The sequence below is a fragment of the Gossypium arboreum genome, chromosome 13, assembly GCF_025698485.1.
Source record: "Gossypium arboreum isolate Shixiya-1 chromosome 13, ASM2569848v2, whole genome shotgun sequence".
NCBI lineage: Eukaryota > Viridiplantae > Streptophyta > Magnoliopsida > Malvales > Malvaceae > Gossypium > Gossypium arboreum.
This window is the reverse complement of record NC_069082.1, coordinates 125,496,322-125,513,572: the sequence shown is the minus strand read 5'-3', so window position 1 is coordinate 125,513,572 and position 17,251 is coordinate 125,496,322. Positions and strand designations below refer to the sequence as shown.

The following is a 17,251-nucleotide window of genomic DNA, read 5'->3' as shown; positions in this document are numbered from 1 at the left end:
GATGGTATTTAAGGTTTAGTGTTTAGGGTTTCAACTCAGTTTTGCCCTGCCCACCATAAATAAATAAAAAAATTAAAAATCAAAAATAAATAAAAGTCCATTTACAAGATATGCTAGCCCAAATATAAATAAAACCCTAAATGCCCAAATAACTCAAAGCCCACAACCTAAACTCTTTCAGAAAACTAAAAAAAACCCTAGACCCTTTGAACTGCCGCTCCTTGCCACGTCAGCAGGTACTTCGCCCGAAGACACCCGCACCCCGAGGTATGTCACTTTGCCATTGTTTCATCGAAATGGCTAAGGATCAACTCCCATCGTCGCTGTTGACCTTCCAAATACCTGCAAAGAAAAGAGAGAAACAGCAAAAAGCATAAATGACAGAGAAAAAAGAAAAATAAAGGATTTTGTAATATATGGCTATAAAAGCCATAACAATGGCATGTAAACTTTACACAGAAAATACGAAGAACAAAAAAAAAAACTAAAAAGAAAAACAAAGATGATTTTTTTATTTTTGTTTTTTATTTCGAAAAAATAATAAATGAAAAGATAACAAATCATTTTTTTACTTGAGTCGTTTCACCTCCCTCCATTGTTGAAGGTCTTCTTCGACATCGAAAACCCTAAAACCTTTTTAGGGTTTGGCTTGGGCTTTAATGAAATAAGGTGTAAAAGGCACGTCGGCTAGGTAAAAGGGCTGAAAGTTTCCTCTTTTTTTTTGCGAACAGAGGGCTTTGCCTTCAGATTTGGTTGAAAAGGGGCTGAAAAGGCTTATTTTTGTGTAACTCCAGCCACCGGAGACGACCGATGGCCATGGCGTGCTTCCAACGGCTCTATGGCCAGACCTTAGGGCGTGTTTCAGAGAAAAAATGGGAAAGAATTTTTTTAAAAAAACACAGTAGAAATGTTTTTTTTTTTGAAAATTTTAACTTATATAGGGCCTTGGTACAACGTCATTTTGGCTTGACTTCAGAAACCCCAAAACGATGTCGTTTTGAAGCGGGACCCGATTACTTGACTCGAACCGCACAAGATCCTCGTGTTTTTATATGGGGGATTTATTTATTTACTTAGTCCTTCCCATTTTTAATTACTTTTCAATCCAATCTTGCTTTTTTTTCCTTCTTAAAGTTTATACCATGTGATTTTGGATTTTTTTTTGTTTTGGTCCCTCTTGGAACGGTGCGTTTAAAGGGTCTGGGAATAATTTCCCTTGATCCCTACTCTTTTTCGTGCGTTCTGTTTTTGTTTTTTATTATTATTTGTTTATTACTTCTTTACTTTTTTTTATATATTTAAAAATTTATATTGTTTATATTTCCTTTTATTTGTGCATTTTTTCTCGTATTGTTATTATTATTTTTATCGTTCATGTTAATATTATGATGATAACCATGACATGATTCTTGCTATTATTATTATAAATAGGTGTATTTTATTATCGTTATAGTTGCTTATTATAATTCACGAGCATAACTTCTTTATTTTCTTATTCATTTATTTATTTATTTATCATTTTGATATTATTATTTCATTCTCTTTACATTCTACCATTTTACCTTATTTTGCTAATCACTATGCTATCATGTTAAAATCTATTTATCCGTTTTTACACCATGCCTAAATAAATTAAATATATATAATTTAAAAATTTACCTTCGTTATCTAACAAATAGAAAATACTTAAAACCGAGGCAATGTTCATTATTTTTGGAATTCGGGGAGTTGTGCTCCTAACTTACAGAGTATGGCATCTTTCTAAAACTGAATAAATAAAATATCCTATTTAAAATAAGAAAAAAAACAAGATTTAGGTAATGATCAAATGGCGATTATTCTTATTCTTGATTAACTCAGAATAAGGCATTTTCTATTAAATTTAATTTAGTTGAGTAATGCCTTAATACAAAAAGGGATTCTGTTTTAAATTCTCTTCAAATTTTCAATTCTAGACACTAAGATATTGAATAATCAACTAGATACCAATTTTGGGCGACACGATGGTGCTAATCATTCCTCATGCGTAACCGACTTCTGAATCTATTTCTTGAATTTTGTAGACCAAAAATTATAATTTTAGTAAATTAAACCTTTTATTAAAATGATTTAATTACGAGGTAATCCGATCACACCTCATAAAAATGATTTGTGGTGACTCCATTTTTCGTTTTTTAAAATAAAAGTCGATTTCCAAAAAAAAAAGTTTTTATAGCTTGGCGACTCAACTGGGGACAAAATAAAAGAGTTAAGCTGCAAGTTGATTACTTTTTGTTGAAAGTTGATAATTTGGTTTAAGTTAATGATCCCTAAATTGCATTTCATCCTTCATGTTTCGTCTTTGATATCTCGAGTTACATAGCGATATAGTACATCTATTTTATTGGCTTGAGAGTTTCTCTTTGTATGTTTTCACATATACTGCATTGCACATTCGTTCCATTTTACCCTCTTTAAGTAAGAGTGAGAAGATATTCCTTCGTGAGGTATTCACCTTCATATATGATAGTGGATCGCTTTGGGGACACATCCATACTTATGTCACCATGAGGTCTTCACATTCGTATAGCCATAGGGAAATGTATTCCCTTGAACCAAACTCGGTCCGTATGAGCCTATAATGAGGGACGATTGAGGAATCTGCCGGTTTAGGTACCCTTACGTTAGAAACGAACCATATATAATAAGCTCTAAGAACCTACCTTAGGTATAAGCATACCAAACCCCTAGTGGTTACCCAAATTGATGTTTTATTTATTATTTCTTACTTTGTATTCTAGCGTTGTATGAAATGTACTAACTTATTTCGTTGTGTTTTGGTTGTGATTGCATTACATTTTCATCATAAAAAAGGTTATTGATTTACGTTCAGTTGTTAAATAAAGAGATTGTCATGGAAAAATAATTTCTTGATAAAATAAAAAAACAATGTAATCGTACAAATATGGTCTGAGAAGACACAACAAGAGAAGGGTGACAGCCTAACGAAGGAATATATGTTAGAACTATGAGATTTCGCTTACATCAATGTAACTCAGAATAATCTTTAAGAGTTGAAAAAAATATGAGACCAATTGGATGATGAAACCAAGTAGTTATTCTACCGTGAAAATGGTGATTTGCCTTATTTACTCGATGTCAAATTGATAAGTGCTTATTCCGAGATCTTACCCAGTATTGGAATCCTGCCTATAGCCGCTTCACTTTTGAGAAGATAGACTTGGTGCCAACCGTAGAAAAGTACACAACTCTACTACGTTACCCGAGAATCTAAGTCGACAAAGTTTATTCTAGAGTTGCCAACGTGTTGACTTTCTTAAAGAGGCTAATAAGTATAACTGGGATGAACGAGTAATGGGTCGCAACCCGGATTAAAAAAAAGGGAGATAGTAAATGCATCCCTTGGAAAAGTTTGCAGGATTTGATCTTGGCACATCCGGATACAAAGAAAAGAGTTGACATCTTTGCTTTAAGTATTTATGGGTTGGTCATCTTCCTCAAAACACTAGGACAAATAGATAATGCAGTTTCATATCTATTTGACCGGTTTAACAAAAGGGTTAAACCCGTTCAACAATCTAAAACTTTCAGATCTTTAAGTGCATGTTGAAGAGCAGGTGAATGAAGATTTATCGATCTGCACAACTCTTGTTAGCCTAGTTCCATAACCACTTTTGGAAGGTAAAAAAGGTCTCTTATTGAGTGTTTTCTATAAACTACTTTCCATTAAAAGAATTAGTGGCTATTCCAAGACGAGACAACATTTCTAAAGAAAAGTAGATGGTAATTCTTTAGAGTCTCCAAGATGAAGAAGTTAAATGGATGGCCCATTGGATGATCCCTGATGAAATTTTGTATCGATATAGAGACTTTGACTGGGTTCCTCTACTCGGGATATGGGGAGTTGTTGGATATGCCCCTCTACTTATATTAAGGCAATATAGGTCGAAGTAGTTTATACCGGCAAGGAAGGGTTGGCTCAATGTGAGTTTACGTACAAAGGTGATAATTACAAAAAAAAGTTTGTGAAAAGATTTACCGCAGATCCCATGACAACCCCTGAATATGATTGGTGGTAGGGTAAATGAATCAATGACAATGTCCCTTCATCAAGTTAAGAAAACACTCGGCCAATAAAAGAACAGTTGCAAGTGATCCCATCTGAGTTAGAGATTGTGAAGTAAGACTTAAAAAAAAATATTTTGGAGCCAGGGAAAAAGATAGAAAGGTTGGAAGAAAAAAAGATCCAGCTAAGGTTAGATGTCACCATCCAAAAATTAAAAGCTGAGAAATTAAGAAAATGAAAGAACAAGGCTGAGGAAGATTCTGCGTCTGTTAATGAGGATTGCCTGATTGGGTAAAACATCAAAACAATGGCATCAAGAAATCCAAGAAGAAAAGGTTAGAGCTTATCAGTGGGAAAAGAAATTTCAAGAGACTCGAACCTAATAAGATGCTCTAAAAAGGGATTTGTTAAAAAAGCCAAAATGAAAATGTTACGTTTTCTTGACTTTATGAAAGGACTTTTCATTGATTTGTTTACCTCACCACCAATCATATTTGGGGGTCGTAATGGGATATGCTGCAAATCTTTTCGTTTTGTGAGTTTGGTTCCAAGCGTTCGATATTTCATAGACCTTCTTTTTGTAATTATCACATTTGTACGCAAACTCACATTGAGCCAACCCTTGTGTTACTGGTATAAACTGTCCCGACTTATACTGTTTCAATACAAGTAGTGGGATATATCTAAAGCTCCCCATATCCAGAGTAGAGGGACCTAGTCGAAATTTCTACATCGGTACAAAATTTCATCAAGGATAATCTAATGGGCCCTCCATTTAACGTTTTTGTCTTGAAGACTTTAAAGAATTGTCATCCACTTTTCTTCAGAAATGTCTTGTCTTGGAATAGCCACAAATTCTTTCAATGGAGAGTAGTTTTCGGAGGACACTCGATAAGAAACATTTTCTACCTTCCAAAAGTGGCTATGGAACTAGGCTAACAAAAGCTGTGCACACTTGATAAATCTTCATTCACTTGCTCTTCGGCACGTACTTAAAAATTTAAAAGTTTCAGCCAAAACTGTTGGGACGGGCGTGACCATTTTGTTAAATTAGTTAAATAGATCTGAAATTACATCATCTATGTTGTAATACCCCATACCCGTACCTGAGACCGGGATAGGATACGAGGCATTACCGAGATTTTCAGAATAATTTCAATTAATTTTTATTATTTAATATTCATTTTCATGTTTCATGTAACATCCTTTTCATATATTCAATTCAAAATATCATATAAAATATGATACAATACTTAAATTTTCATATTTACAATGCTCATTCAGGATATACGAACCTACCTGACTAAATTGCAGAAATACCAAGATTTAGGGGCATATTGGTAATTTATCATTTTCCCAAATTTCACCCAATCTTAAATTGATAATTTCATTGCATATATTAATTCAGATAATAAAACAATTCATTCCTTTCAATTTAGTCATTTTCGACATTTTTATAAAATTACCCATAAAGTTTTACTTTTATTCAATTTAGTCCTTGAGCCAAAAACATACAAATTAGCCGTGCTAGCTGAATATTCATACATATTTTTCCTCCTCCTCCTCTCCATTCCACATCCTTGGTATAAACAACACACTTGTAGGTAACATTATCCATAATTTTCACTATCTACTTATGTGAATATTCAAGCTGTCCATCTGTGTCATAGTCACTAAATTATTTTTATCTTGAGCTACAGAACTCCAAATTAAGATCCTATAATTTTTCTGAAACTAGACTCTTATACCTTCTTACCATAAAAATTTCATAATTTTTGATTGGGCCAATTAATACAGTTTATTCATTAAAATCTCCCCTTTTCTGCTGTCTGACAGTTCACTTCTTCACTAAAAATTAATTATCTTCTTGTACAGGATTCGAATGATGTCTTCGTTTGTTTCTCTTGAAAATAGACTCATTCAGGATTCTAAACATATAAATTTAAGCCCTTAATTATTTTTATCCAATTTTTTATGATTTTCCAAAGTCAGAATAGGGGAACTCGAAATCATTCTGACCTTGTCTCACAAAAGTTATTATGTCTCATAATTTACAATTCAATTGCTTATATAGTTTCTTTCATAAGAAACTAGACTCAATAAGATTTAATTCCATATTTTATTCATCCTCTAATTCAATTTCTACAATTTTTTGTGATTTTTTAAACTTAAACTACTGCTGCTGTCCAAAATAGTCTTAGTGCAAAATGTTGATTTTCTACTTTTAATTTCAATTTAATCCTAACTAAATTCACTTACTTTTCTATATTAATTCATACTTTGTTTCTACTCAATTTTTAACCAAACTTACACATAATTATCTATTTTATCATAAAACCATAATTTCAAAATTCTTTCAATTTAGTCCTTAAAGCATAAAACTTATGAATCACTTTACAATTCAATCCTTATTTCATTTCTAACTTGAATTTCTATCAATTTAGCCCTTAATTCATCTTTTTGTTCAATAAGAACAATGTCTTATAATCAACTATCTTACAATAAATCAACTTAATTTCATCAAAACCTTGTTCTAAAGTTTCTAAAACATCAAAATTAAGTAAAAAGGGCTAAATTGACATACCTATTTAAATCTCAAGCTTCAAACCTTTAATTTTCCCTTTCTTCTTTCTTTTCTCCTTTCTTTCTTTCTTTCCCTGCTTTTCGTTTTGCCTATTCTGTTTCTATTTCTATTCTTTTTTTCTTTATTTCCTTTTATATATATACACATGTATTTATTATTTAAATAATAAGTATTATTTATTTATTCATGTGTATATTATTAGTACATTTGTATTCATTTATAACCATACATTTGTCATTATCTAATATATTTATCATATAAAATCTTATAATATAATTATTTAATTAATAAATATATTTTATAATTAATAAATATCTTTTAATACTTAAATACAAGCATTACAAGTGTATGTGTTTTTTTATTAATACACTTGTACCCAATCATTACCACACATTTGTCTTACTTTTATTTATTTATCATATAATATTAATTTAATAATAATAAATGCACTAATATTTACTTAAATAATAAACAAATACATACATGTATTACAAATGTGTGTATTATATTTATTACACTTGTATTTTATTTTTGCCATATACTTAGCATTCTTTTTGGCTTATTTACTTATTTAGTCCTTTCAATTTTCTTTATTCTATAATTAAACTTTCACACTTCATTCAATTTAATCATTTTATCCAATTATCCTTAATTTAAGCTAGTTCACTTAATTAAACTCTAATTGACCACTTGATTAATTTCGTAAATATTTTTAATAAATATTTACTAATCCATTTTTCAGAAACGGAGACCCAAAAATACACTTTTTCAGTAACGGTAAAATTCGGGTCATTACATATGTGTTCTAATGCTTTGGGAAATATGACCAACTCGTAAATACTTAAGGCGAAAACGTTGACACTTTTCTTCGTATCTGGATGTGCCAAGATCAAATCCCATAAAACTTTTCTAAAGGATGCATTTACTATCTTCCTTTTATTTAATTCGGGCCGCGACCTATTGCTCGCTCATCTTAGTTATGCATATTAGCCTCTTTAAGAAAGTCGGGACGTTAACGGCTCTAAAATAAGCTTTGTCAGCTTAGATCCTCGGGCAACGGGGTAAAGTTGTGTACTCTTCTACGATAGGCACCAAGTCTATCTTCTCAAAAGTAAAGCAGTTATAGGTAGGATTCTAATACTGGGCAAGAGTTCAAAATAAGCGCTTATCCACTTTGACATCGAGTAAATAAAGAAAATCACAATAGTCATGGTAGAATAATTGCTTAGTTTCGTCATCCCATTGATCCCATGTTTCTTTTAATTCTTGGAGATTATTTTGAGTTACACTAATACGAGTGAAGTCCCCTAGTTATGACATAGATCCCTCCGTCAGGCTATCGCCCTCCTCTTGTTGTGTCATCTTGGACCATATTTGTACGGCCACATTATCTTCCACTTTATCAAGAAATTCTTTTTCCATGACAAGCTTTCTATTTAACAACTGAGCGCAAATCAATAAATTTTTCTATGATGAAAATGCAATGGAGTCACAGCCGAAACAAGTCAGTACATTTCATATAAAGCTAGAATATAAAGCAATAAATAATAAATAAAACATCTATTCGGGTGACCACTAGAGGTTTGGTATGGTTCTACCTAAGGTAGGTTCTTAGAGCTAATTATATGTGGTTCAGTTCTAAAGTAAAGGTACTTGAACCAACAGATTCATTAATTTTCACTCATTATAGACTCATATGGACCAAGTTCGGTTCAAGGGAATAAATTTCCCTATGACTATACGGAGGTGAATATCTCACGAAAAAATAGGTACGGATGTACCTGAAAGTGATCCACTATCTTATATGAAGGTGAATACCTCACGAAGGAATATCTTCTCACTCCCACTGAAAGAGAGTAAAATGGAACAATTATGCAATGCAATATATGTGAAAACATACAAAGAGAAACTCTTAAACCAATAAAACAAATCTACTAGATCGCTATGTAACTCGAGATATCAAAGACAAAACATGAAAGATGAAATGCAATTTAGGGATCGTTAACTTAAACCAAATTATTAACTTTCGACAAAAAGTAATCAACTCGCAGCTTAACTCTCTTATTTTGTCCCCAGTAGAGTCGTCAAGCGGTCAAAATATTTTTTTTTAAAAATTGACTTTTATTTTAAAAAACAAAAATGGAGTAACCACAAATCATTTTTATAAGGTGTGATCGGATCACCTCGTAATTAAATTATTTTAATAAAAGGTTTAATTTACTAAAATAATAATTTTTGGTCTACAAAATCCAAGAAATAGGTTCAGAAATCGGTTACGCACAAGGAATGATTAGCACCATCGTGCCGCCCAAAATTGGTATCTAGTTGATTACTCAATGTCTTAGTGTCTAGAATTAAAAATTTAAAACACGATCCCTTTTTGTATTAAGACTTTACGCAATTAAATTTAATAGAAAATGTCTTACTCAAAGTTAATCGAGAAGAAGGATCATGCCCCGTGAGTTAGGACACGATGCCTCTAATTCTCGAAAACCAGAATAATCGTCATTTGATCGTTACCTAAATCTTTTTTTTTTGTTATTTTAAATAGGATATTCAATTACTTCAGTTTTAGGAAGATGCCATACTCCGTAAGTAAGAAGTACAACTCCTCGAATTCCAAAAATAATGAACATTGCCTCAGTTTAACTATTTTCTATTCTTTAGATAAAACGAATGTAAATTTTTAAATTATATATATTTAATTTATTTAGGCATGGTGTAAAATTGGATAACTAGAATTTAACGTGATAGCATAGTGATTAGCAAAATAAGGTAAAATGGTAGAGTGTAGAGAGAATGAAATAATAATATTAAGATGATAAATAAATAAATAAACGGAATAAGAAAATAAAGAAGTTATGCTTGTGAATTATAATAAAAATAAACCTATTTACAATAATAATAGTGGTAATCATGTCATAGTTATCAACATAATATTAACGTGAACGATAAAAAATAATAATACTAAGAATAATAACAATATGGGTTTAAAAATGCACAAATAAAAGGAAATACAAAACAATATAAAATTTTAAATATATAAAAAAGGTAAAGAAGTAATAAAATAATAAAAAAAAGTAGCTCATAAATGGTGAAATTAAATAAATAAAGGATTGAATCGAAATTTAAATGAAATCAAGAGGATAAATTGTAATAAATAAACTAATAAAGCAGAATAAGGGACCAAAATCAAACGCACGAAAAGGAGCAGGGATCAAATGGGAAATTATTCTCAGACCTATGCACCGTTCCAAGAGAGACCAAAAAGAAAAAAAATCCAAAATCCAAAATCACATGGGCTTCAGAAGCCAGGTTAAAACGACGTCATACCGAAGCCCTATACAAGTTAAAATTTTTAGAAAAAAAAATCATTTCAACTGTGATTTTTTTTTAAAATTCTTCTTTCCCACTTTTCTCTGAAACACGCCACGGAGCCTTCGAAAGCCCGCCGTTGCTACCAGTCATCGGCGACCGTCACCTCCAGTGGCTGGAGTTACATAAAAACGAGCTTTTTCAGCCAGATCTGATGGCAAAGCCCTCCATTCGCCAAAAAAAAATGAAACTTTCGGCCCTTTTACCTAGCCGATGCGCCTTTCACACCTTATTCCGTTGAAGCTCAGGCCAAACCCAAAAAGGTTCTAGGGTTTTCAATGTCAGAAAGACCTCTGACGACGGAGGGAGGTGAAACGACTCAGGTAAAAAAATAATTTTTTATCTTTTTATTTATTATTTTTTCGAAATAAAAAAACAAATAAAAGAATTTTTCTTTTTAATTTTTTTTTTGTTCTTCGTATTTTTTATATAAAGTTTATATGCGATTGTTATGGCTTTTATAGCCATATATTACAAAATCCTTTATTTTTCTTTTTTCTTTGTCATTTCTACTCTCTATTTCTTTTCTTTGCAGGTATTTGGGGGGTCAACAGCAGTGATGGGAGTCGCTCCTTAGCCATTTTAGTGAAACAATGGCAGAACGGCATACCTCGGGGCAAGGATGTCTTTGGGCAAAATGCCCACTGAGGTGGCAAGGAGCAGCGGCTCAAAGGGTCTAGGTTCTTTTTTAGTTTTATGAATGAGTTTAGGTTGTGGGCTTTGGGTTATTTGTGCCTTTAGGGTTTTGTTTATATTTGGGTTTGTAATTTAGGCTAGCATATTTTGTAAATGAACTTTTATTTATTTTTCGTTTTTTTTTTGTTTATGGTGGGCTGGGCAAAATTGGGTTGCTACAATGGTGTTTAAGGTTATGCCCAACATCTTCGTGATGCTACGTTGTTGTGAACACAACTAAAATTGTTGACATGCAAATTTTTGGTTGAATAAAACCATTGACAAAGCTTCCATTAGTTCAAGTTCCACTGGTTCAAGTTTGATATGGTATGGGCATTTTTTGACGAAAGCAATGCAACAGTGACTGGCAATGAAGAAAGTCCACCATGACCGAGAGTCATTTGAATTTGGGAACTCGACAAACAGATAAATGCGAAAAAAGCGGAGATCGTTGGAGATGAAATGGTATTCTACTCTCCTATGTTGATTAAGATTTATGAGTGTAATTGAGTTGAACTTTAAAATCTTTTTGACAGTGAGATTATCATAGGTAAATCTTTTCACTTATGGAAGCTGAGACGGTGTCGTTCCTAAAAACTAATTTTTTTTTATTTGATTTTAGTAATTTTAAATGAAAAATACATGAGAGTATGTACATTTAATGAGTGTTTGGAAATCCATCTAGTAATTGCATTTGGGGATAATTGTTTGTAATTATACAAGGGTGGCAAAGTATTTCGGGCTAATTACTTGTAATTATATGATGGTGGCATGTTTGGATAACTATTATAATTAGTGGGTAAATGATAAAGGGTGAGAAGGATGAACACGAAAACGGATCGTAAAGTTTGTCAAAGTCGCGGATTTGACTTAGGGCTCTAGACGTTAGGAAAGAAACTTGGATTTTTGATACAACCTGAAACGAAATTAAATCCAAGTTAGATAAAACAATTAAAACAAATAACTAAAATAAAATAATAAATCAAATATTAAGGAAGTGAATAAAGAAGATAAATGGAAAGATAAAACGTGGCGTGTAGAAGTTCTAAGAAACCTTAGAAACACGAAAAATCCACAACCCCCTTCAAGCGACTCTAATTTTCCTCCAAGATAAAAACCTTGGCAAGAAAAAGTTTGAAGATGATCCCCACAATCTAAAAAGGTTGTTAAAACTCTTCTGAAAGAAACTCAAGAGAAATTCTTGAAAAGAAAAACTCAGAGAGAATTTATTAACTCAAAAGAGAAATAGGATAATAATGAAGTGTCTCCATTGTGTACAATGCAAAGGCCTATATATAGGCTAGAGAAATAAATCTAAATAAAACTCCTAAGTATACTAGAACTCTAATTTAATCTAAACAAGAAGTAGTTTTAAACTAAACTTTCTTGTTAACATAAAATTCCTAAATAACTTAAAATACTTAATAATTATCAAAAATTTGGAATAAAATAATAATAAAATAATAAGAGCTAATAAATAAAATATTGTGCTCATATATAATAAAAATTAAGCCTAAAACTTAAACCCAATATGAAACGTCTAAGCTTGTAAGATCAATTGGGGTTCTTGAAGTGAAATGCTTAAGCTTGTTAGCATTTTCCACATGAGCTTGTCATCATAGATTGAGAGTTTAGGCCCATGAACATAATTAGTCTCTTCTAATTCATCATTACTCCAGAATTTATTGTCTTGAAACTTCAACTCTTCTTCTCGAATTTTTTTCGTGATAAAGTCTTGAACCACTAAGTTGAGTTTTGACTTTATCTGTTTGAATTTGGATCTCGTAATTGGGCCTTGAGGGAAACTAAACTCATCTCTATTGTAGCCTTTAAATTGGGATGAGTTACTTGTATCAGTGGGTCTAATTGATCTAGGCTTAATTGGAGCACTTCAATTATACTTTTCAATTCTTAAGACAAAAAAATTTATATTATAAATTTTAAAATTTATATTACAAAAATAATTTTATAAACTTATGACAAAAATTATATTATTTAAATCCTAAAACTTTCTAAAATTATCGTAAAATTTATTATAAAAATTATTTACGTATTGTAAAAGTGTTATAATATATTTAATTTTAAAAGATATAATGACTCAAATGTAATATATCATAAAAATAATATATTTATTAAAATGTTGTACTTTTTTATTATCTTAACTTATTTATAAAAATTAACTTTTTTAATTGTGGCAAAAATTATATTATTTATATTAAGTGTTATGAAAACTTTGGACACTTTATATATAAATTATTACATATTATAAATTTTATTCTATTTTTACTTAATTTACATATTATAAAAGGAAATAAAACCTGTCATAAGTTTTTTCTCAAAATTAAGTTTATATAATTAAAACTATAGACTATTCGGATGTAAACTCAAAAATTATCAAGTACTGTAAACTCAAAAATTATCAAGTAATTATCAATTATGCAAATAGAAAAAGTTTTATTGCAACATATCGTGAGGTATGATATCATTTGAGAGAATGATGTCGGACACAAATACTATAGACAACTCAAAATTTTTTTAATTTGAGACATTAAAGGTTTCGAAATGTGGTTGAGAAGATATTTGTTGTTATAAAAAAATATTTATCGTATTAACAACACCTTAATATAGCATAAAAAAAACAAAATTCGATTGTATTAGCATGTTGTATATTTCATAACTTCAATCATAGGTGGAATTGAAATGATTCATACTTCGTAGAGTACATGGAAGAAAGAGATCTTGATAATCTTAATGAAGTATATTCAAATTCAGATGCTAATGAATTCGGTTAAGGATCAACAAATGATGATAAAGAACATAAATTAAATATTAAATAGAGAATAACCTAACAAATATGCATTAGAACAATTAGATAAAATTGTATATTATGTTTATTTTTCTTACTATTATTATTAATAATCGTGTTATCAACTACTTTTTTAGACTAACATAACATATATGATGATTTTATTTTAATTTTTATTACTGGCTTAGAAATTATTTTTATCATACTAATAATTTTTTAGCAATTAATGTTTTTGAAAATATAAATTATATAATTGTGTAATTACAATTTGTACCATCATACATGACATAGGAAATTTCGATGTAATTACACTCAAACCAAAAACGCTGCCTAGTAATTACATTTTCATTCAATTGCTTAATCTTTTATAAGTATTTTTAATGAAAAAATTAATTTTAAATGAAGAATAATATTATAAAAATTTAAAAAATACAATGAGTTATAAATATAATCATATTTGTAAAAATATATAAAAATTAAAAATATCATAAAATAAAATATATTAAATTTATAAAAAGATATATTTTAATTTGTTTTAAATTTTGCAATTTGTGTTAGATCATGTTATTAAATACTAAAACTATTAAGAAACTTTCCTATTTTCACAATATTTTAATTTCCGATTGTATTTAATAATTTTCTTATTATTTTGGTATCTTTTATCTTTTTAATAAATATCAAATAATTAAGTGATCATTTTACATGTTAATTTTAAGAACGTAATGACGATGCATAAATATTATGCACCTTTAATAAATAATAACACGACAAGTCATCATTAAATTAAACAAATAATATGGAGGACTAATAAATAAATATTAATATTTTAATTTGTTTAAACATAACTAAACATTAATCATAATTATTATAAAAAATATTAATAACTCTCAGATTTAGTATTTTAGATATGAGGGTTTTAGGTTTAGGTCTCCAATTTAGATTTTAGGGTTGTAATTTTATTAATAATTAATTATTAGTATTAAATATTGTGAGTGAAATATAGAGAAAAGGTAATTAAAATCAAAGTTGGAAGGAAATTAATTTAAAATTTTAATAGCGTGCAAATCAAGCAATTAAGCTCACGTAATCTTGGGGTTGACCCCTTTAATCACGGCATAAATTTTATTACGTTATCGAAAAATTATTTTCTCTTTTAATCCCTTTTTTTTTGTTATTTTCTCTTTTTGGGGCCAAAATTTTCGATCTTGTTATTTATAGTGATATATGAATATCTTAAAATTTATATACAAATACATTAATTATGACAAATAAAATATAAAAAACCCTAAATATATTAAATAGCATATAAAAGAATTTAACTAATCTTAGACCATATAATTTCTAAAGGTTTTAGGTAACCTAAAATGTAACTAATCTTACACCATAAATGCTAGTAAAAGGACCTTTCGGCTATTTTCTTCTTATTTAAAACCCGACGAGATATCATAATTGTGATGTGTGGATTTTAATTTTGTTTATCGGAGTTTTTTTTTTTGTTATGTATTATGATGATTTGATTTTATGTTATGATTGCTTTGACATATATTTATGTTTGTGAATATATCGTATTTGTGATAATAAAATTTATAAAAAAATAGACCGTAAGAGTCAGTAAAGAAATTATTTAAATGGTAAGATTATAGTTTCAAAATCTTAAAAATTTATGTAATTGTGACACGTACAAATTTTTTATTGCAAATAAAAAATCTCAAACCTAAAATTTATATGGCAAAGAACAATGAATGCCCTCAGTTTGACACTAATCCTAGTTTTTTAATCACATTAAGAAAGCTACAATGAGACACGGCAAAGTAGCTGTGAGACCTGCAACACTCAAAGAAGTTGCTGAGTTGCCTGGCGTCGATGGGGTGTTGTTATTATCTCCAGCGGGAGATGGCGTCGAAGGGTTAGTGGGAGTGGCTGTGGAGGAAGGGGGTGTCGCCGTTGAAGGTGATGGTGAGGAAGAGGATGGTGGTGTTGCCGTCGATGGTGATGGTGATGGTGAAGGTGAAGGTGAAGGTGAAGGTGAAGGGGAGGAAGATGACGGTGGGGTTGCTGTTGAGCTACCAGTGACGTTGATGGCCAGTTTTTGACCGGCGGCGCAGTGACCGGGGACGGCGCAGATATAGAAATGCTCGCCGGCGGTTCGAAGAGTGATTCTTGTCGGACCGGTGGTGAAGTTTGAAAGTAGGTTGCTTGTATTACATGGTTGATAAGCTGCTCTTGTGACCTCGGCTACGTTGTGTGTTCCAGTGACATAATTGAAAACTGCATAATTGAGATTAAAATGGTTTAATTTCTCAAAAAGGACATGCAATTTCAGTTGTTTTGTTCAAGTTCAAAAGTGTCGCCAGATTTCAACTAAATTCAATGATTCTATAACCGGAACAGTGGTGACCGATGAGACTACCAATTGGTCCAGTTTAACTAATTCGGTTTAATTGATTCATACTAATTTGTGGGATAAAACTCTTTTCAACAAACCAATATACCAATTGATTGATCTAATCTAATTGAGAAACTTTTCTAAATTCAACATCGAGTCAAGTAGGACTTAAAAGACAACAAGTTCTATTCTATCTATACACAAAAAATCAAATCCGAAACCCAATAGTAACTCTAAAATCCTTACCTAAAATGTCCCCAGTCATGAAGCTTTTGCCATTAGCCCATGTTTGGTACATTGAAGCACCACTTGTAGGAACAGTCCAACCCAAGTTATCTCCAACAATGTAAGTAGTCGGAGAACGAGTTGGCCCTGAGACAGGCGCCGGAGAAGGTGAAGACGGCAAAGGAGCCGGAGAAGAACCCCGAGGGGGAGCGGCTGACGGCTGAGGAGCCGGAGACGAACCCGCAGCACTAACATTTACCGCCAGTTTTTGCCCAGCACCACAATGGCCGGAAAACCCACAGATAAAATAATGACTCCCGGTCTCATTGAGTGTAACATTGGCAGGACTATTCGTAAGTAAAAGAAGCGCGTTCCCACCATTACAAGAATCGAAATTAGCCTTCGTCACCTTCGCCACATCGTGCGATCCATTAAGGAAATTAAAAACTGCCCAAAAATCACACACACAAAAAACCCATCATTTATTTCAGCCTTTTGATCGCTCAAAATTATTTTTTAAAAAAAAACAGAGGAAAAAAGTGACTTTACCGAGAGTGTCGCCGGCTGTGAAAGTCTTGTTGGCGGCCCAAGTGGTGTAAACAGAGGGACCTGGTGGAATAACCCAACCTAAAGCATCCCCAACAACGTACTCCCTTTGTGCTAACGAGCTTTGTACCAAAGCTGCAATAGCGACAGTTACAAGAAACATTGTGTTCAATCTTCTTCCCATGTTATTTGCTATTTTCTTTTGTCTTGTGTTCTTAGTATTTTTCTGGTCGCCCCTGTTTTTCACTTACTCTGTTTTTTTCAGACCCTGTTTTATTTTTATTTTTGCTCTAATATTTGTAGGCAAATACTCTGTAAGTAGAGCGAGTAGACTAATAGCAATGAGACCGCGTTACATACAATCCGATTTATATATTTTATTCTGATTTTCGTTGCAAATTTTATTTTATTTCAAAATTTTAACATTTGAATTCAACTTTAATCTTTTTTTTAAAAGTCAATGAATTAATATTATTGGTAAAAGATGGGATTTTGAAATTTTGAGTGTTTCGTATTTAAATTCAGTCCTCTAAAAATTATGGGTGAAATTTGTATTTTGTAATGTTTAATTCTATTTTTACCTTATAA

General features: G+C 31.0%; 1 protein-coding gene and 1 long non-coding RNA gene across 2 annotated transcripts; both read right to left on the bottom strand.

The window, feature by feature from the left end:
• Positions 1-220: 220 nt before the first annotated feature.
• On the bottom strand, positions 221-6,766 carry LOC128286475 (uncharacterized). Its single transcript, XR_008277053.1, has 2 exons — positions 6,651-6,766; positions 221-342 (listed from the first exon to the last, which is right to left on the bottom strand). It is a non-coding gene; the product is annotated as an uncharacterized LOC128286475 (long non-coding RNA).
• Positions 6,767-15,126: 8,360 nt separating this feature from the next.
• Positions 15,127-17,025, bottom strand: LOC108464533 (blue copper protein-like). The gene is made up of 3 exons (XM_017764881.2): positions 16,667-17,025; positions 16,139-16,564; positions 15,127-15,774 (listed from the first exon to the last, which is right to left on the bottom strand). Exons 1-3 carry the CDS (start codon positions 16,845-16,847, stop codon positions 15,284-15,286), a joined length of 1,098 nt encoding a protein of 365 aa, XP_017620370.1. The 5' UTR covers positions 16,848-17,025; the 3' UTR covers positions 15,127-15,283.
• Positions 17,026-17,251: the final 226 nt, after the last annotated feature.